General features: G+C 36.8%; 1 protein-coding gene across 4 annotated transcripts in view; it reads left to right on the top strand.

Annotated features, from left to right (window-relative positions):
- The window catches only part of SBF2 (SET binding factor 2), a 230,214-nt gene that overhangs the window by 178,668 nt on the left and 34,159 nt on the right, over nucleotides 1–17,387 (top strand). For all 4 annotated transcript variants that reach the window (XM_021529471.3, XM_021529473.3, XM_021529472.3 and 1 more), the window contains exons 18-27: nucleotides 1,895–2,065; nucleotides 2,945–3,201; nucleotides 4,440–4,612; nucleotides 4,866–4,939; nucleotides 5,301–5,496; nucleotides 6,151–6,278; nucleotides 8,464–8,639; nucleotides 9,528–9,673; nucleotides 13,377–13,575; nucleotides 15,172–15,368. In XM_021529471.3, coding sequence (XP_021385146.2) covers nucleotides 1,895–2,065; nucleotides 2,945–3,201; nucleotides 4,440–4,612; nucleotides 4,866–4,939; nucleotides 5,301–5,496; nucleotides 6,151–6,278; nucleotides 8,464–8,639; nucleotides 9,528–9,673; nucleotides 13,377–13,575; nucleotides 15,172–15,368 — 1,717 coding nt within the window. The remainder of the gene's footprint in view (nucleotides 1–1,894; nucleotides 2,066–2,944; nucleotides 3,202–4,439; nucleotides 4,613–4,865; nucleotides 4,940–5,300; nucleotides 5,497–6,150; nucleotides 6,279–8,463; nucleotides 8,640–9,527; nucleotides 9,674–13,376; nucleotides 13,576–15,171; nucleotides 15,369–17,387) is intronic.

Below are 17,387 nucleotides of genomic sequence, written 5' to 3'. Positions count from 1 at the left end.
AACAAATAATAAATTGAAGTAAAAGTCATGATATGGCTTTAGCACTAACCTTTGCTTTCAAGCTATGTTGTCCATATTTTTATTCCATGATTTACCCATCATCCCTATTCCTCTCTAACACAGGTTTTGTCCATCTGGATTTTGAGGTAGGTCAGTGATTGGGCCAGATCAGTCTGTGGGCCCTGCGGTGTGTCTTGTGTATGATTAGGATTTTTCAAGGGAATATCCAGCAGTCCCTACAAAGATGAGTAGAGCACTGTTTGTGCTGACCTGTTCTGTGATCTAACAGCTGGATCAGGGAGATCAGTTATCATTTCCTGTCATCTGCCAGAAGCTGCACCACAACTGAAACTTGGGCATCTGTTAAACAAACCAGATATCTTCTCTCTGTCTGTATTGAATAAACAGAGTCACATTGAACGTTGTTTGAGTAGATGTAGATTTCTGAACAGGTTACCGAGAAATTCTGAAATTGTGCATGATCAAATCAAAATTATACTGCTCACTTTTAGGTGGCTAAGCACAAGAAGGCACTTCAGTTGGGTAAATTTTCTTAGCATGTCACATAGAGTTTCCTCAGATGTAGAATTTTCAAGAATCTTTGATAGGGAATAAGTCCATGGCACATGTTCAGGACTTTCAGTTCATGCTGTACTTGGAAGAGCCTAGTGAGGAAAACACAGTTTGAAGAATTGCAAAACTGGAAATCTTTAAACCAGACTGCAAAACTTTTGGTTGCAATTTCCTACCCTTCCATTTGAATGCCCAGGTGCCAGCTAGGGAAATATTATAAGTACTGGCTGTTCTAATTCTACAATTACAAATATTAAATGGAGTAGTATTCGTGCTCTCCAGGAAAGTGGTTCAGAACATAATCACTAAAGTAAAATCTAAGTTTTGCATATTGTGTGTTTCAGGCATGGGTAGTATTGTGAGTGATAGACATTGTGAGGCACACAGTAATGTACTTTATTCTTCAGTTCTCCTGCAGAAATAATCATAAGCACAAGTATAGATGACCTGCTTCTTTGCTACATGCAGTATACAACACATGGTTTTGTGGCCTTATTTTTTCAAAAAGTAAGAACATATGATAAAAGATTTCATTATTTGGGTCATTGAAATAAATTTCCTTTCTTTGTATGTGGTTATCAAGAATATTAAACAACTCCCTGGGAGACTAGTGCAACCTAAATAAATAGATGTACTTGAAAAAAAGTGGTTCATTCATAATGACTAATGCTGTAACAATTCTGGGTTTGTTTGAGACTTTACAGTGATCCAGACCCTTGTGACTTCAAAGAACATAACAAAATTAGCACTCTTTCAGGAACTGGATTTGGGTCATTCAGTTCAGTAAATAACACTGAAGATAACAATTTATCTAATCTTCTGCTGTTGCAACAAATGCAGATTATCGGAAGGACTCAGCTGACACTTACTATTATTTAAATTTCATTACTACAGTTCTAAATAAAATGATAAATCATTTTCATCTGTTTCAATACCAATTTCTATGTTGTACAACTAGGTTATTAGAAATACTGTGGTTTTTTGGCAAGGAAGATGTTTTATATCACAAATGTGCTCTGTACTTGTTACCATAAAATTCTTACCTCAGTTCTCATTTTTCTACTCTGAATCAAGAAACCATACCTTGCACTGGCATTAGACTGTATACAACCTCCCTGTGTGTTAATTTCTTGAATGGCACAAAACTGGAGATAATTTATCTAGCCTGTACTGCAGTACAGAAGTTGATATATTTCATATGTCAGTCTGTACTACTGATCATATATATACACATATGTGTGTGACAGTTCTGAAGTCATAGCCTTTAAAAAAAATTGAATAATAGGACTGATTTGTCACTTTGCACATTTTTTGCTTTCAGAAATTAGCACCTGGGGTTAGTCAGTTTGCTTACACCTGTGTACAAGATCATCCTATCTGGACTAACCAACAGTTTTGGGAAACAACCTTCTATAGCAACGTGCAAAATCAAGTTCGCTCCCTCTACCTTACAGCCAAAGATGACAACCATGCAGTGCAGTTGAAACAAAAGGTACGAGACTCTATTAAAATATTAAATTAATATTTTTATTCACATATTGTTTCCTAGGTTACAGAGAATTAAGTTATGGTTTTTTCCAATTTTATATGTTTTCCTTTCATTTTCTTCTGTATTACACAGTATACAATAACATGAGAAATAATAGAAATTTACATTTATCTGCAAAGCATTATCATTAGATGTTAGCTCAATTTATTGTGGAAAAAGCATTTGCAAGATACCCAGTCATTCATTAATTTAACATCAGGCTTTAGGTCACTAATATTAGCTCCCAGGTTCCTTTATTCTACTTTGACTGTGTGCCATCTACCTAGTTGGAAGCTAATGCTAGAATTGGACTTCCAACATAAAAAAACATGAATGTTTCAGCTGGTCTGGAAGCTATTTATATAAAAACTTCCCTCACCTGAACATCCTAGGAATTTGGAGAATATTGCCAGCATCAAGCCATGAGCTGCATGTTATTTCTCAATCTGATTTATACTTGTTCTTATTTGAGCTAAGTGGGTAAGCTAAGGAAAGCAGCTGTGTTAAAATCAGATAAAATCAATAAACTACTCTGAAGAAACATGGAAGATTGGATGGCATAAAAAAGGCCTTAAAAGCAATGATGTTATATATGCCCACACTGTGCTACTGATGCATTTCAGTAAACTGCTCTCAAACTTCAGTTCCCATAACCATAACTCTGCTTAAACTTTGTTGAGGGTAGTTATTTGCTTTTTATTTTAAAATTAATATATAATTTAAATAACTGAAGAAGTTTAATTAGCAATTTGATAAATAAAGCTTCGGCTAAGCATTGTTTTTTAAGTTGTAGCTTTATCTTTTCTTCCTATGTCTTTATATTTCTTTCTCTGTGTCTTGTAGGAGAAGAGTCCTGCAGACCAGGAGAAGACAGCAATGGACCTGGCTGCTGAGCAGCTGAGGTTATGGCCAACCCTTAATAAACAGACACAGCAGGAGCTGGTCCAGAATGAGGAAAGCACAGTTTTCAGCCAGGCCATTCATTTTGCCAACCTCATGGTCTACCTGCTGGTACCACTGGATACAAGTAAGAACAAGCTGCTGAGAACATCAGCCACTGGGGACTGGGAGAGTGGAAGCAACAGCATTGTCACAAACAGGTGGGTGCCCAGGGCTCATCCAGCAGGATGGGCCACAGCTTGTAAAATGGCTGTACTCTAAATACCACATTGTTTCAGCATCTTCACTTTCACGTTCAGTAGTTGAGTAGAAGTCTAACATGATTCCTCTCAAATAACAGAATTTTGTCTGGAGAGATTCCATTCAAAGGAACATTGTATTGTCCCAGTAAGAATTTTTAATCTAGTAAAGCAGATGTTGGAGACAGACATGGGGTCTGGTGAGAAAGAAAACAGCAGCCCCAAACCCATTCTGTTATTTTTTATATAACTTGAAGAAACCACCGTATGAACCTAAAATCAAGAAAGCATTTGTTTAGCATCTATAAAATCATCATTTCTGTGCAACAGCTGCAAAGGAGGAAAAGCACTGAGGTCACAGAAAGCAAGAGGGCTAAACCACAGTGGCAAAGGTTAAATTACTAAGGAAGCAGTAGGAGTATAACACCAGTTCCATTCATTCCCTAGCATGCAAATCCAGGACATTTCATAACAAGCCTTTCTTCCTCTTTGTTTATTGTCTTCATTATCACCTCTCTGTACAAATTCTCACTTGATAAAATTATAGAACACTATGTGAGTACATTGGCATCAAGTAAAAGACTATCAGGATGAAACTCCCCATGGAGTTACTAATTCCTGCTGACTACACACCTCTAATCTCAGGCATTAGGATGTGCTCAGTAGACTGCTTGTGGTGTATGTTGCAATCCATGAATTTGGCCCCTAATGTTATTATGGGAGGCATTTTTAGACATTCAGAGTACATCTCCCACTGACTTGCTGGCTTATCTAATGCACAAAAAAAATTTCCTTATGATCTTTTTAGCATTTGATTCATTTGCTCTGCAACTTAAATATACAAATAATGATTTTCTCTATATAACTGGATATTTGCTTACCATGGGTTACAAATACTTTACTTGACTTTATGAAGAGAACACAGAGCTCACTTCCAAAAAGCTGTTTTTTTCTCTTCTGGGCCTATCTCTGCTGGACTCATGGAGAGAAATTGTCCTGTGTCATCATTCATGAGATTTTGGCAATGAAAGTACAATGTAATTGTGGTACCACCGTATGCTTTTAGCAAGGTTTGCAAATTGTAATTAGGAAAAAAAAAAAAAAAAACCACTACAGCTTGTCAGTGTCTGTTCAAGTGTCACATGTGCACCACCAGCTGAATTGTTCACACTTGTTAATGCTTTTATTTCTGCCTTTAGCATTGCAGGCAGTGTTGCAGAGAGTTATGACACTGAGAGTGGGTTTGAGGACTCGGAGAACAATGATGTTGCAAACGCAGTCGTGCGCTTCATCACCAGATTTATTGACAAGGTTTGCACAGAAAGTGGGGTCACACAGGATCACATCAAGGGTCTGCACTGCATGATACCAGGTAGGAATTATTACAAAGAGGTGCTTTTATAGTCTTTCTTTTTTCTTTTCCTAATTAAACAAAGGCACTTTCTAATTGGAGTTACCTTTAGAAAAGTTATAGTGTTAGATTTCTTTTCCAGACTGTAATTGCTGTTGAATGTCAGATAATGTGTCAAAATTTGAGAATTTCAGAATTATCAGAGTTTTAATTACAAGGCAGCTTTCTCTTTCCCATTGTGTGAGACTTCATTGATGGTGTTCCTGCTTTCCAGGCATTGTAGCAATGCACATAGAGACTCTGGAGGCTGTGCATCGTGAGAGCAGGAGGCTTCCACCGATACAGAAGGCAAGTGTTATGAAACATATTTGTATTCTTTACAAGTATTAGAATCATTAAATCTAGTCATCTTTCTTTTTCCTCTCATAATGTTATGAGGAAATATCAAAATGTTAAAAGAAAATTTCCATTAGTAATAAATAAAGTGCTTGGCTTTGGTCTCATGAAATATGAGACTAGTAGAGCAAGACTTCTGATCATAAACAAGCTGTTGCTTGCCCACTGCTTTTGTGACCCATTTCTCTTCCTTGAGTCCAAACTCCACATCCCTTATTTGGACTAAGTGTCATAATAATTTTGGTTTTAAGCTTTTAAAACCAAATATTTTTGCTAGCCTGAGGTATAACACTTTTCCATTTATTTGCATCAGCCCAAAATCCTACGGCCAACTTTACTGCCAGGAGAAGAATTTGTTTGTGAAGGTCTCCGTGTGCTGCTGGATCCTGATGGCAGAGAGGAAGCCACAGGAGGACTGCTTGGAGGTCCTCATATCCTCCCTGCTGAAGGAGCTTTGTTCCTTACCACTTACAGGATTATATTTAAAGGCACTCCACATGATCAACTAGGTAAGAAAATCCAGTGATAATTATGGTCCTTCAGATATGCAGGATTTTGAGCTGATCTGGCCACCTATTTAAGCATCAACATCATTAAAGTTTTTTTCAGACACTGGAAGCAAATGAAAGGAAAACTATTAATGAGTTGGTATTCTACCTAAAATTATTGCTTGGAAATATTTTCTTAATATGTCAGCTCTTCTGAATTATACTTTTCACAATTTAACATGTACAATTTCTAAGCAGATTGTAATTCAGAAGTATAGATATATTGTGGAAAGTTCACGGTCCTATGTAAAGATATCAAAGTGTATGATTTCTGTTTCTATGTTGCATTATGAAATCTGAATAAACTTGAAATTGTTTCTTTACCCCCTACCAACCTAGGTTTTGGGGATACATTTCTATTATGTAGAAAGACTCAGAAAGACAATGTTTTTCTAATCATCACAGCTGAAATAGAGTAGAAATTCACATTATGCTTTAGGAATTCACAGATGATGCTTTAGGAATTTGCCAACTTTTCAGGTATTTCACCTGAAATTAACCCTGTGCCATCATGTTCATGTGGCTCTGTACTTATTCACTCTTGTTTATTCCAGTGACAGTGTGAGCAGAGGCCTGGTGGTGTGATCTAACAATGTCTGTGTGTTGTACCCTCAGTCGGGGAGCAGACCGTGATCCGGAGCTTTCCTATCGCCTCCATGACCAAGGAGAAGAAGATCAGTATCCAGAACCAGCTGCAGCAGAGCATGCAGGAAGGGCTGCAGATCAGTTCAGCCACTTTTCAGGTAAAAGGAAGGTTTGTGAAAATTTTTGTGGCTACAGGCAGCTCAAAATATTTACGAGCAACACTTTGCCCTGGTATTTGTGAGGAGTCTGGTTCTCTGCCCTGTAAGGTCAATAGACAAGGCAGAACTCACAGAAACCCTGGCATTACTTGGCCCTCTTGATATTTACAGAGGGTTGCTATTTTCACATTGGATTTTTTTCACTGCTTTCCTGACCTGTTTTGGAACCAGAAAAGGGATGGTTTTGGTCCAGAAGCCCTGCATGTAAGTAGAGGCTAGTGAGAACCTGCTTCCTCACTCCTCCAGCTACATGGAATCAGTATGGAAGAGCTCTGAGTGTTGCTTTCTTCTCAAGGTTTGTCACTTCACCAGCTTTCTGTTAAAATCCGTGGCAGAAAGTTATGGCATGTTGCTAATGGAAGCTGCACTTCCAGGAATCTTTAGGGTAGAACCAATGAGCCTTTATCTGACAGGCACAGATCCTGGAATTTTCTGTAGGATCCCCATCAGTATGTTCAACAGAAGTGTGTATTGCAGGGCAATTGATGAGAATGGATATGTAGAAATTAGGAATCCTGAAGTCTTTCCTGAGTGTTTCTTCTTGGTTTTGATCTTAACTGTGGTCAAACTCTTGAGAGATAAAAGGTTGCAAGCAAAGAATTCTGTATCATGGACTGAAAGCAGACTGCAGTACTTTAAGATACAGAATACTTTGCTGGGTTGACTGACTGCAGAAGCGTATTTTCATTGAGAAGAATAACTCCAACATTTGAAATCATAACAAAGCAGCATTTTACTAATTCCTTACAATAATGACCATCATTTAGCCAATCATCCTTCAGCAGCCTCTTCAAAAGCACAAAATTAGGAATGCAAATGAGAAAAACAAGCAAAAAAATGTTGTCCTTGTGGACTTTTGAGAGGACTTTTATTTTCCAGAAATCTTTTTACCAGAATACTTAGCATGCTTCAATGATGTGATAAATACAGACACAGCTCAGTGTTTTCAGAGCTGGATTCGGGTCAAACATCATCTTTGCTTTTGTTTAGCATAGTTTTGTATTAGGTTATGAGAACAAAAACAATCCACAAACAGTTTATTCCCTGGCCCCCTATGTAACAGCCAGGGTTCAACACAGGATGAAATAGCCCCTCCCCTTTGTTTATTAATTATGGTTTTCAGATGGGTTTGTGTGCAGCTATGCTTTTTGGTATCTTTAAAACTTCTGATCTGTGTAACCCCCAAAGAGTGAAGAGCTCCTTTCAAGGAGGTCCTAGAACAACAGAGCCATTAGTCATTTGGAAAGTATTTACAAAACAAGTGAAATTGGAAAGGCAAGGATGAAATCCACCTCCTAGATGGCAAGCAGAGGAATTTAAAAGGTGTCTAGATATGCGCTCAGAAATAGAGCTCTAGGATATTTCTTTGTTTGCTTTCTCCACATTCTTAGAGTTCTTTTGGGCCTTTTTATGGATTCCATATTTTCTGTCTCTTATTTGTTTTCCCCAAATTGTTGACTTGCTTTCAGCAGAGGATGATTGGATGGAAGGATTTTTTCCCCCAGAACCTTTCAAAAAGCATTTTTAGTCAAGTGGATGGATCAGTGTTGAATAGCACAAGGTTATTTCCTTTTCAAGGGGCAGATTTCACTATCACATTTTTGTTACTAGCATTTTTCTACACTTTGCAAGGTGAGGCCAAAATTGGAACATCTAAGTAATATAAATATAATGGTTGTGACATATGAATGCTGAAATTGCTGGCTTGCTGAGTCTTTGAAGTGCATTACCAACCTCAGTTCCCAGTGTAGGGGCAGAGCTGGCAGACCATTTCCCAGCTAAGCTGTCCCATGTGACCTGAATTTGAACTGTTGTAGATGTCTTAGTGCCAGCACTATACTTGGATTTACCAAAATATTTTGTATTTGATCTTACGAGAATTCCAGATGCTGCCTAGTGAAGATACCTTAGTATTAGGACATAAATTTAAAAAAGGAAATAAAAAATTCTTAAAATGCATAATAGCGTCAAAATAAATGAGACATATGTACATGTATTTGTATTTTCTGAAGGGCATAATATTGTGAAAGTATGGGAATTTTGCTACTCTATTTTAGAATCTTTCAATTTCCAAAAATCTCAGAATGTTTTCCAGTTTCTAACATGTCATGTCTTTAATGCACAGTTAATTAAAGTAGCATTTGATGAAGAAGTCAGTCCTGAAGTGGTGGAAATATTTAAGAAGCAATTGACGAAGTTCCGTTACCCTCAGTCCATCTTCAGCACTTTTGCCTTTGCAGCTGGGCAAACAGCACCACAGATAATTCTCCCAAAACAGAAAGAGAAGAACACTTCATTCCGGTACAGCCTTCTTTTCTTTTCTTTTTTTACTGATGTTCTTGTCTTGTATTATCCTTACACACTGAACAACCTGAAAGCTCTGCACAAGTGGAGGTCATGTCAAAATAAGTGATTGCTATTTTGCATCTCTTTGTATTTCCTGAGGAAGAAATAGATTAGTAGGATACAGATGTTTATTTGGGATAAGAATTACGTTATTTTTCTGAACTTCTGGCTGCAGTAGATTTGTACAAGAACCTAACACACTAAATAGAAGCAGCATCTTGAGCTATGCAACCTCAACATGGAAAAAAGATTAATTGTGTGTTACTTTATAATTAGTAGCCTAGCCACTTACAGTCTAGTGTTGATTAGGATTAATTTTACCTGTACATTTCCCCTACTGGTTTTTAATTTAGAGTTTGAGTTTTGGGTCCTCTTTCAAATTTTGTTACATGTTAATTTTTACTGGACTAGCTGCATCATTAGTCTATTCTAGAGTGGTAGCTCCTGTGATCATCTGCTGATTAGTGCATTGTTGACACAGGAAATAGAATCCCAAGCTAGTCATGAAATCGTAAAGGTAATTTCTATCTTTCCTGATTTTACTTTGGCAACTTTCTAGATTTATCACATTACTAGTAAAAAAAAAAAAAAAAAAAAAAACCAAACAAACTAAAGGAAGATATCTTCTTATTCATTACCAGTAGGAAAAAAAAAGATACTAATTTATCTCAAAGTAATACAATTTTTGTTTAAAAATTAATGTAGGAAACAATTTTTCTGAAGCTTATAGTTATTGTATTAAGTGAAAGATTATTAAATCCATTCTATTTGCACTCATCATAGAAATCTGTGAATGCTATCAGGCGGAATCAGATAAATGCTTTTGTTGTTTTGGATTTACAGTACCTTCTCCAAAAGCATTGTGAAGGGAGCAAAACGTGCTGGGAAGATGACAATTGGGCGCCAGTACTTACTGAAGAAGAAAACAGGCACCATAGTGGAGGAAAGAGGGAATCGGCCTGGCTGGAATGAAGAGGATGATATCTCTGGTAAGAGTGTGACTTCTTTATCCATGCTGGTTAATAAATGTGTCCTGTTCTTCTTCCATTCTGGTGTATTGAATGAGAAATACCTTCAACAAGAAGTTGAAGGGTTTTCCTAGACAGGAAAGAGAAGGGTTTCGAATCCGTGCGTTTAGTGAGTGTTTTGCAATGAGAAGAGGAAGTTGACTTAATTCAATGGTACAGAAAAATACTAGATTGTTTTTTAATGATCAAACTATTCAGATATATCTCTTAGATAATTTTTACATCATGCTGGTGGAGATGAAACAGCACAGAAGCATGCTGCAGCTTCCATTTATCTCTAGACATCTGACATCTGCAGCTAGCCTCTAATGAGGAAGCAGTTACTGGTGAGGTGCAAGAATGAGCAAATTGGGGACTTTTGTGGATGTGGAACTGACAAATGATTTCTGAAAGCAGCAGAACTCGTTACTACTGAAAATACCACTTCCCATATTTTTGGTTGAAATTATTTTGGGGTAGAAGGTAGAAAGAGGTTTGGGCATTTTGTGTAATTTGTATGATGGTGTGGAGTTTGGCTTTCCCCAAAAAGCCTCTTTTCCTCCCATATGCTGCTGTCTGTATATCCTTATCTGGACCACTGCTAATTTATAATAAACCACTAGAGGGAACCAGATTCTCCTGTACATAAACAGGTGTTGTTTTGTCAAAGCATTCCATCTTTAAAAAAAAACATAGGCATCTCAGATAATGAAGTGTTCTTCAAACACTGATAATTTTTTTTCAAACATCAAACAAGCTGAATTTTGCTGTTTAATATTTTGTCACTGAGCAAGGCAGCTCATGTGGCTTAGGAACAGATGTATGAAAGTTGTGTAAAGCATGACTGAAGCCTCTACTCTCTCTGAAATGGAAGAAAGCCATTCCAGGCAAGCTTCAAAATACTGTTTCTCTTCTTTCATTCCAGATAAAGTGATGAGAAATTGGCAAAAAGAAAGCTTTGGAAATCAGAGTGTCTTTAGAGTGCTGAAAAATTACGTTCTTAATTGTATTTCAAGCATCTTCCTGAAGTGCTGGGTTACCATGTGCTCTGATGTTGTTCTTTGGGTCAGAAACAATTCTGCAGGCTAAGCTGTCCTAGGTGATTTTGGGGTGGTTTTGTGTCCTTCACCCAGAGCCACCAACCACAAGCAAACCTATGTATTCATAGTCTCTTGATGATGAAGAAGTTTACGGAGTTTTTGCATTGCTGATGCACAAAACAACAATATTCTTCCATGAACACAAGTGCTGTATAAGCTTTTTTCCTTTCTTAAAAAAAAAAAAAACTAAAAGTATAACTTGTGAGTCTCTAGGCCTGCTGCTTTCCAGGTGTCTTGGCTGGGAATGTGTTAAGGTGACCAAAGGCTGAGTTTGCTTTTCTCTCCATGCAGCACTGGCACATCAGGGGCAGGGAGCTGTCAGCAGCAATGACTTTGCTCCAGACGTAGTGCAGGGAGCCACAGGCAGTAATCACTGCAATTCCTTTTATATTGACTGCTGTGGCTTTGGCTTTGTTTTTGACTTGTTTGCAAGTCTCAAAAACTGAAGTATAGGAAGCTGTGCAGCTCTGCCAACAATAAACTATCTACAGCAAGTGATGCACTTAAAAAAGAAATGTTAGAGATAGGGCTGGAAGGAACTTCAGGAGATGAAGTAGTCCAACTCTTTGCCCCAAGGCAAGATCAACATACTGCAGTCTGTTCCTCATAGGTGTTTGCCTGACTACTTCTTAAAAGCTTTTACAGGTAAAGGTTCCACAATTCTAGGCAGCTCATACTAATACTGAAACCATCCTTAATGCTGGAGAAAACAAATTTCTGAGATTCAGGACTAAACATCATCTTGCTGCAATTTAAACCCTTCATTTCTGACTCTGCCACTATATAAAGATAGAAGGCATGATTGCTGTCATTCTAATTGCAGTGCATAATGTATTTATGACCTATTGTATAATTTTTCTGTTGTCTTCTCAGTGTTAAATCTGTGCAGTTCTTTCAGTTCTTTCTTTATTAGTCTTGATGGATTTCTGATCCTCTTCATTGCTCTTTTCTCAGGCTTCTTTAGGTAGCCCACATATAACTTGCAGTGTGATTTTGAAAACTGGGCACAGTACTGTAGTTAGTTGTTGCCAATGACCATCTGATTTCCCTCAAATTCCTCCTCATCTCTTTGTTTTCAGAGTTTAGAATATCTCAATTATTAGTAAATTCTTTTCCTTATGGTCACATGGGTGTGTTCAATAAAACAAGAGACTGTGAAACCTTCTTTTGAAAACACATATCTCAAGAACAGTAAAAGAGAGGGATTAGTTCTTAGTTTTTCAAAATCAAATAAATATCATTAGACTTCAGACAGCAAAATATCTTCATCTCCCTCTTCAGTTCAAGGATAGGAGCTCTTATGTTTAGCTTTTTATGCACAGGAGACTGTTTTGCAAAGTCTGATCACCAATGTACCTGCTTTCATGGAAGACAAATCCATTTAGGAAAAAATATTTCACAAAATTCACCTTCATCTAGAGTCAATTACAGCTTTTCATTCAAAACTGTTAAATACCAAGATTTTGTATAACCCAAAAGAATTATTTCTAAAGCTCATTTAAATTCATTTCTCATTAGTGCACTTCATACTTCAGATGTTGTGTGGCTTCCTTTTACCATGACAAATATGAAAAAAGAGAAAAAAGAGGAGAGATCCAGAGTGTTCAACTTTATTATTTAGATCAAAGAGAGAATTTTTTTCTCTTTAGCTGAAAGGGCAAATAAAATTTTTAATTTAACTTTTATGCTAAAGATGCACAGGAAAAAAAATCATAGAGGTACTACTTCTGTAAATTCTGAATGTTGTCTACTGCCAGTAAAGTGTTAATTATAGCATAATTTTTATTTTCTAAGTAAGTTTAAATTCCAGTTTTATGAAGTCCTGTTTTAAGTTTAAATCCTCATATACTTTTCAGTGCCTCATCCATGAAGAAATACGTCTCATAGGCACATATTTCAATGCTTGAGGTGGTAGCAAGTAACTGATACATGCTGTGAGCAGTAAATCTGCTCTCAGAAGTATTTGGAAATAGTTGAAAGTGTCACTAATAGGCAGGTGGCAGGTTTTGTACAAAGACCTTGCTTGACTTGAATTTCAGAGTAGTTTGAACTTGTGACATAGTTTTTTATCTCTCATGGTTGAAGTTTTTTCTGCTTTGGAGAGGGCAGCTGATATGCACAGCTGAAGAAAGCTGCTGCTTGACACTGATACTGAGACATTCAGAACCCAACAGTCATCTCTTGTGAAATTACAATACTGAAACATTTGAAGCCTTCTGAAGATAGTTTTTTTTTTTAAATTGTGTAGTTCATTTTTGTCTTGAACAAGTAAGGAATCTATTAAGCACTTGTAAATTGGTAAAGAAAGATTATCTGTCTTCAAATGAATGTGTGAGATAACTTTCTCTAGGATTTTAGCTAGAGAGATGTCAGCCATGCCAGTCACAAGCACAGTAGGTAGCCTGGTGCTATAGTCAGGTTTGCTGACTGAAATACTATTTTAGTGTTTATAAATCCAGTAAGCTGTGGTGTGCATGTCCTGGACCTTGCCATTCATCAGTGAGAGCAGCACAAACTTGTTTGGAAGAAAGTAGCATTGTTTGCTGTGTAACTTCTGGCCTCCCCAGTAAGATGATTCCCTTTAGTTTCAGATGACAGCGAGCTGCACACCAGTGGTACCCTGAAAGCATCAGAAAAATCAACCATGGAGCAGTTAGTGGAAAGAGCCTGCTTCAGGGACTATCAGCGACTGGGGCTGGGGACCATCAACACGAATTCTTCTCGCTCCAAAACAGAATATTTGAGAATAACTGCACTGAACAGGATGTATTCCCTTTGCAGGAGGTGAGTTTGTCAATCCACTGAAGTAGCTGAAACTAGAGACACGTGCACGTATATTTGCATTAATGGATTTGCATTTAGAATCTCTTCTGTTCCTGAATAAAAAAGCAAGCTTCAGAAGGAATTATAAATAATTATTTTCTTCAAATTAAAAAGTATGAGTTAGAGTTGACTTCATGAAAGTATTTACTTTAAAAGTTTGTCATGTGCTGAAAGTCACATGCTGTGTTTTAGCACATCAGTTTTACCAAGTCCTTTTTTATTGTTGTGAAAGCTGATGTAGTTTGCTGACACTGCCCACAAAAATGCTTTTTAATACAAAAGCCTATCTGCATGAGTCATATCAGAAGATATTTGCATTCTCTAGAGCCAGTTTGGGCTGGTCACTGCTTTCATTATGGACAATGGAATTGTCAGGAAGAAGGGCACAGAAGGAATATACTAGATCCTATCTTGTTTTCTGACTTGTCTAGAGTACTGGTTTTGTTTAGTGACCATGGAGTGCAATGCAGAGGAAGGCATGAAATCTGTCCGTTTTCATTATACTTTGAACATTATGCAGGCAACCCTTTCCTCCCCTAAAACCATGAGTTTTTAATATTCTCTAGGCTTTTTTTTTTCAAAATATATTTCCTATCTCAAATAATTACAAATCATAGGATATAAATATTTACCTACTACTATATTACTGTAGTTGCTGTGTAGACCGTAAATACCATGTACAGTTATTTTGTCTGAGGACAGTTGAATAAATGTCCAAGAATTGAATTTGCAGAAATAGTGTATCTTGTAGAGGTAATAAAAGTTATTTAGTAAGCAGCAGATGTTTCTTGTCCCTCATCTTAGTTTCTTCTTAACATATGAAATTGGCACTTAAGTTGATTTTTTAATTTTTGGAGGCAATGGAAAGTCATATTTCATATTGCTTGAATCCTTCTTTTGCTAACATAAATAAAACTACCATCTTGCTGTGTTTTCTATCTTTAAAGGTATTATATCAGTGAATTTCGTAATCTCTCAGTGCATTGCAGTGTTTTAACAGAACACAAAAATGTAGTGTCAAGCACTCTATTGCAAGGACTCCAACTATAAAATTTAAATATTTTTCCATAAACTAAAGACTATTGTTTTCATTGTGATACTTTAGGCAATCCAACATTCTTTCCTTTCAGTTCTCATATTTCATATACAATTGCCAAATGGAACTACTGCATCATTTGTGTACCTCAAAATTCTGTTTTCTGTCAGGCTTAAAAATACAACTTCATTATAGGGATAGATAAGAGATGTGCTAAGAGGAAAAATAGTACCAAATAAAATGTAACCTTAAATGGAAAGTGATTAGTAATGATAGTCTTACAATTTTTTCGTCATTCAATTTCTATTTAAAATGCAGTTTGCTTAAATTAATATATCTACTAGGCTTGGACTAAAAATTACTTTAAAAATAAAAGTTATTCTGACAATTAAGGTGTATTTCATTAAGATGTGTTTCCAGCTTGTAATTTCAGGAATTTGTTCTTTCATGGCCGAGCATTTTGAAAGCACTTTTAATTGTTCAATTTTTATTTTTTTTTTTCCCCTCTGCTGTCGATGCAGCTATCCTGGGCTGCTGGTGGTGCCTCAGTCTGTGCAGGACAGCAGCCTGCAGAGAGTGGCTCGCTGCTACCGCCACAACCGCCTGCCCGTGGTCTGCTGGAAGAACACGAAGAACAGCACTCTGCTCCTCAGGTCTGGGGGCTTCTATGGAAAAAGTGTGGTGGGCCTCTTCAAATCCCAGAACACGCATCCCACGGGTGAGTTGATGCAGCCAGGCTCTCTGTAGAAGGAACCTCACGTGGAAATGCTGATTTTGCCAAAGGGAAATCAGTGATTCGATCAAATCTGAAGTCTCAGGGTGTAAGTGGTTATCTGATATTATTAGTTACTGTGTGTCAAAATCCTGAATGCTGTGAAAGCAGTTCAAAAAATGTGAGTGAATAATTTGGACAGAGATTGGACCAGCACAAGATATATCAGAATAGTTAGTTTTCAGAAGGGTATATGTGGCAAGCACATTTCTCTCCCTCTCAGGATTTTCATAGAGGTGCACAGAGAGAAATGAAAGAAAAAACAATTTCTATTTCTGCTCCTTGTTTTTCCTATGTGTAATGTGTTTGGAGAATTGTTTACCTGGAGTGATTGCTTGATTGGATTCTGGTGAGGATTGTTTGAGCCTGATGGCCAATCCAACCCACCTGGGTATGGACTCTTGAGAGAGGGTCACGGGTTGTATTAGTCAGAGAAAATAGTATGTAGTTTTAGTATCCTCCTTTTATATAGTATATTGATGTATTTTAGCATAGTTATAATAAAGAAACAATTCAGCCTTCTGAATTGAGTCAGACATCATCATTTCTTCCCATTGGGTTCGCCTGCATTTACAATAGGTATAATATTAGGATAACTTTGGAAATAACATTTGTTCCATCATCCACAGGCAGTGTTTAGGATACTTCTGGCTGCCTGGATTTCCAATTCATGCTAATAGCTTTTTCACAGTTAACTTCATGCCAAGAATGAGTCAGTATTTTCTTTAATCAAATGGATAGTTGTTTAGAAATTATTCCAGAATTAGGCCATAATTTTTCTTTTTGGAGGAAAAGGAAATGTGAGGTCAAATTGAAGTACCAGAAACTCATTAAGGTATCAAAGAGATTCTTAAGTCCTGTTTATGTTTGCATATCTCCCCAGTAATGGCTAAAGTGCAACTAAAAGTTTTGACTCTATTCAAGTGTGTGCTATAGAATTTTTCAAAACCTATAAAAAGCATACTGTACACTCACATACAAGTGCCATAAAAGCAATTTGATGATTATTATTTAAATATTTTTTGCATAATCCTCCATAATTTTTCCTTCACAGAATACCTTTATGAAAAAGATGTTTTTCTTAGTTTTAAGGGTAATTTTACATGTTGAGGTTTTGTGTGTATCAAATGCACCTTTAAAATCTCATTGCTTCAAAGATATTGGAAAAATGTTTTTAATGTTAGACAGTGTCTGGACTGACTATTAAGGCTAATTTGTGAATTACTAATTATCTGCTGAATATTCATTGCTATAACACTGACTGTATCTCTTCAGTGTTTTGTGGGAGCATTTTTTAGTTGGAGTGATGAGCAATGAAGGCAATGAACTGAAATTGATCTAATGTGTTTTTGTTGAAAGTATTAATAAAATGAATGAGTGAAGTACCATCAGTAGTTGACACAGCAGCCGTCAAAGCTAATGGCTACACCAGTTTTTCCACATCCTTATGGTGTGAATCCCAGGCATGGCAATTCAAGTGTTTGTCTTCAACTGATTTAATACTGATTGTCGTGGCTGAAATACAGATGGGGAATCTTTAACCTGGTACAAATAGAGAATATGGAAAAAATCTGCAGAACTAATCTCAAAATTATGTAAAGACAAACACTTTGATGTTTTCTGTAGTAGTTTTCTGATGATTTCTTAATTTTATATAAAGGCTATGTATTGCCTTTTATATTGCCATATGTCCACCAGAATATTACAGAGTAGATAAATGGATTGACAGTAACTGTGTCTGACAGATACTTGATTCTGGAGTTGCTGCTCCTTTTAAAGTGTGAAGAAAATGGAGAGTATTTCTAAGGTGTTTATCTTATTCTTAATGAAGTTGTAGCTTGTTGAAACAAAACTGATCAGCAAAGGTAGTTGTACACAGCTGCCTCAGCAGGAATTGTGTGCAGTGAAGGAAAGTCTATAATGAAAAAGGCATTGTGAAGCAAACTAAGAGGACAAAGATAATCT

Source organism: Lonchura striata, chromosome 6, assembly GCF_046129695.1.
Source record: "Lonchura striata isolate bLonStr1 chromosome 6, bLonStr1.mat, whole genome shotgun sequence".
NCBI classification, from domain to species: domain Eukaryota; kingdom Metazoa; phylum Chordata; class Aves; order Passeriformes; family Estrildidae; genus Lonchura; species Lonchura striata.
This window is presented reverse-complemented; position numbering and strand designations above follow the sequence as displayed.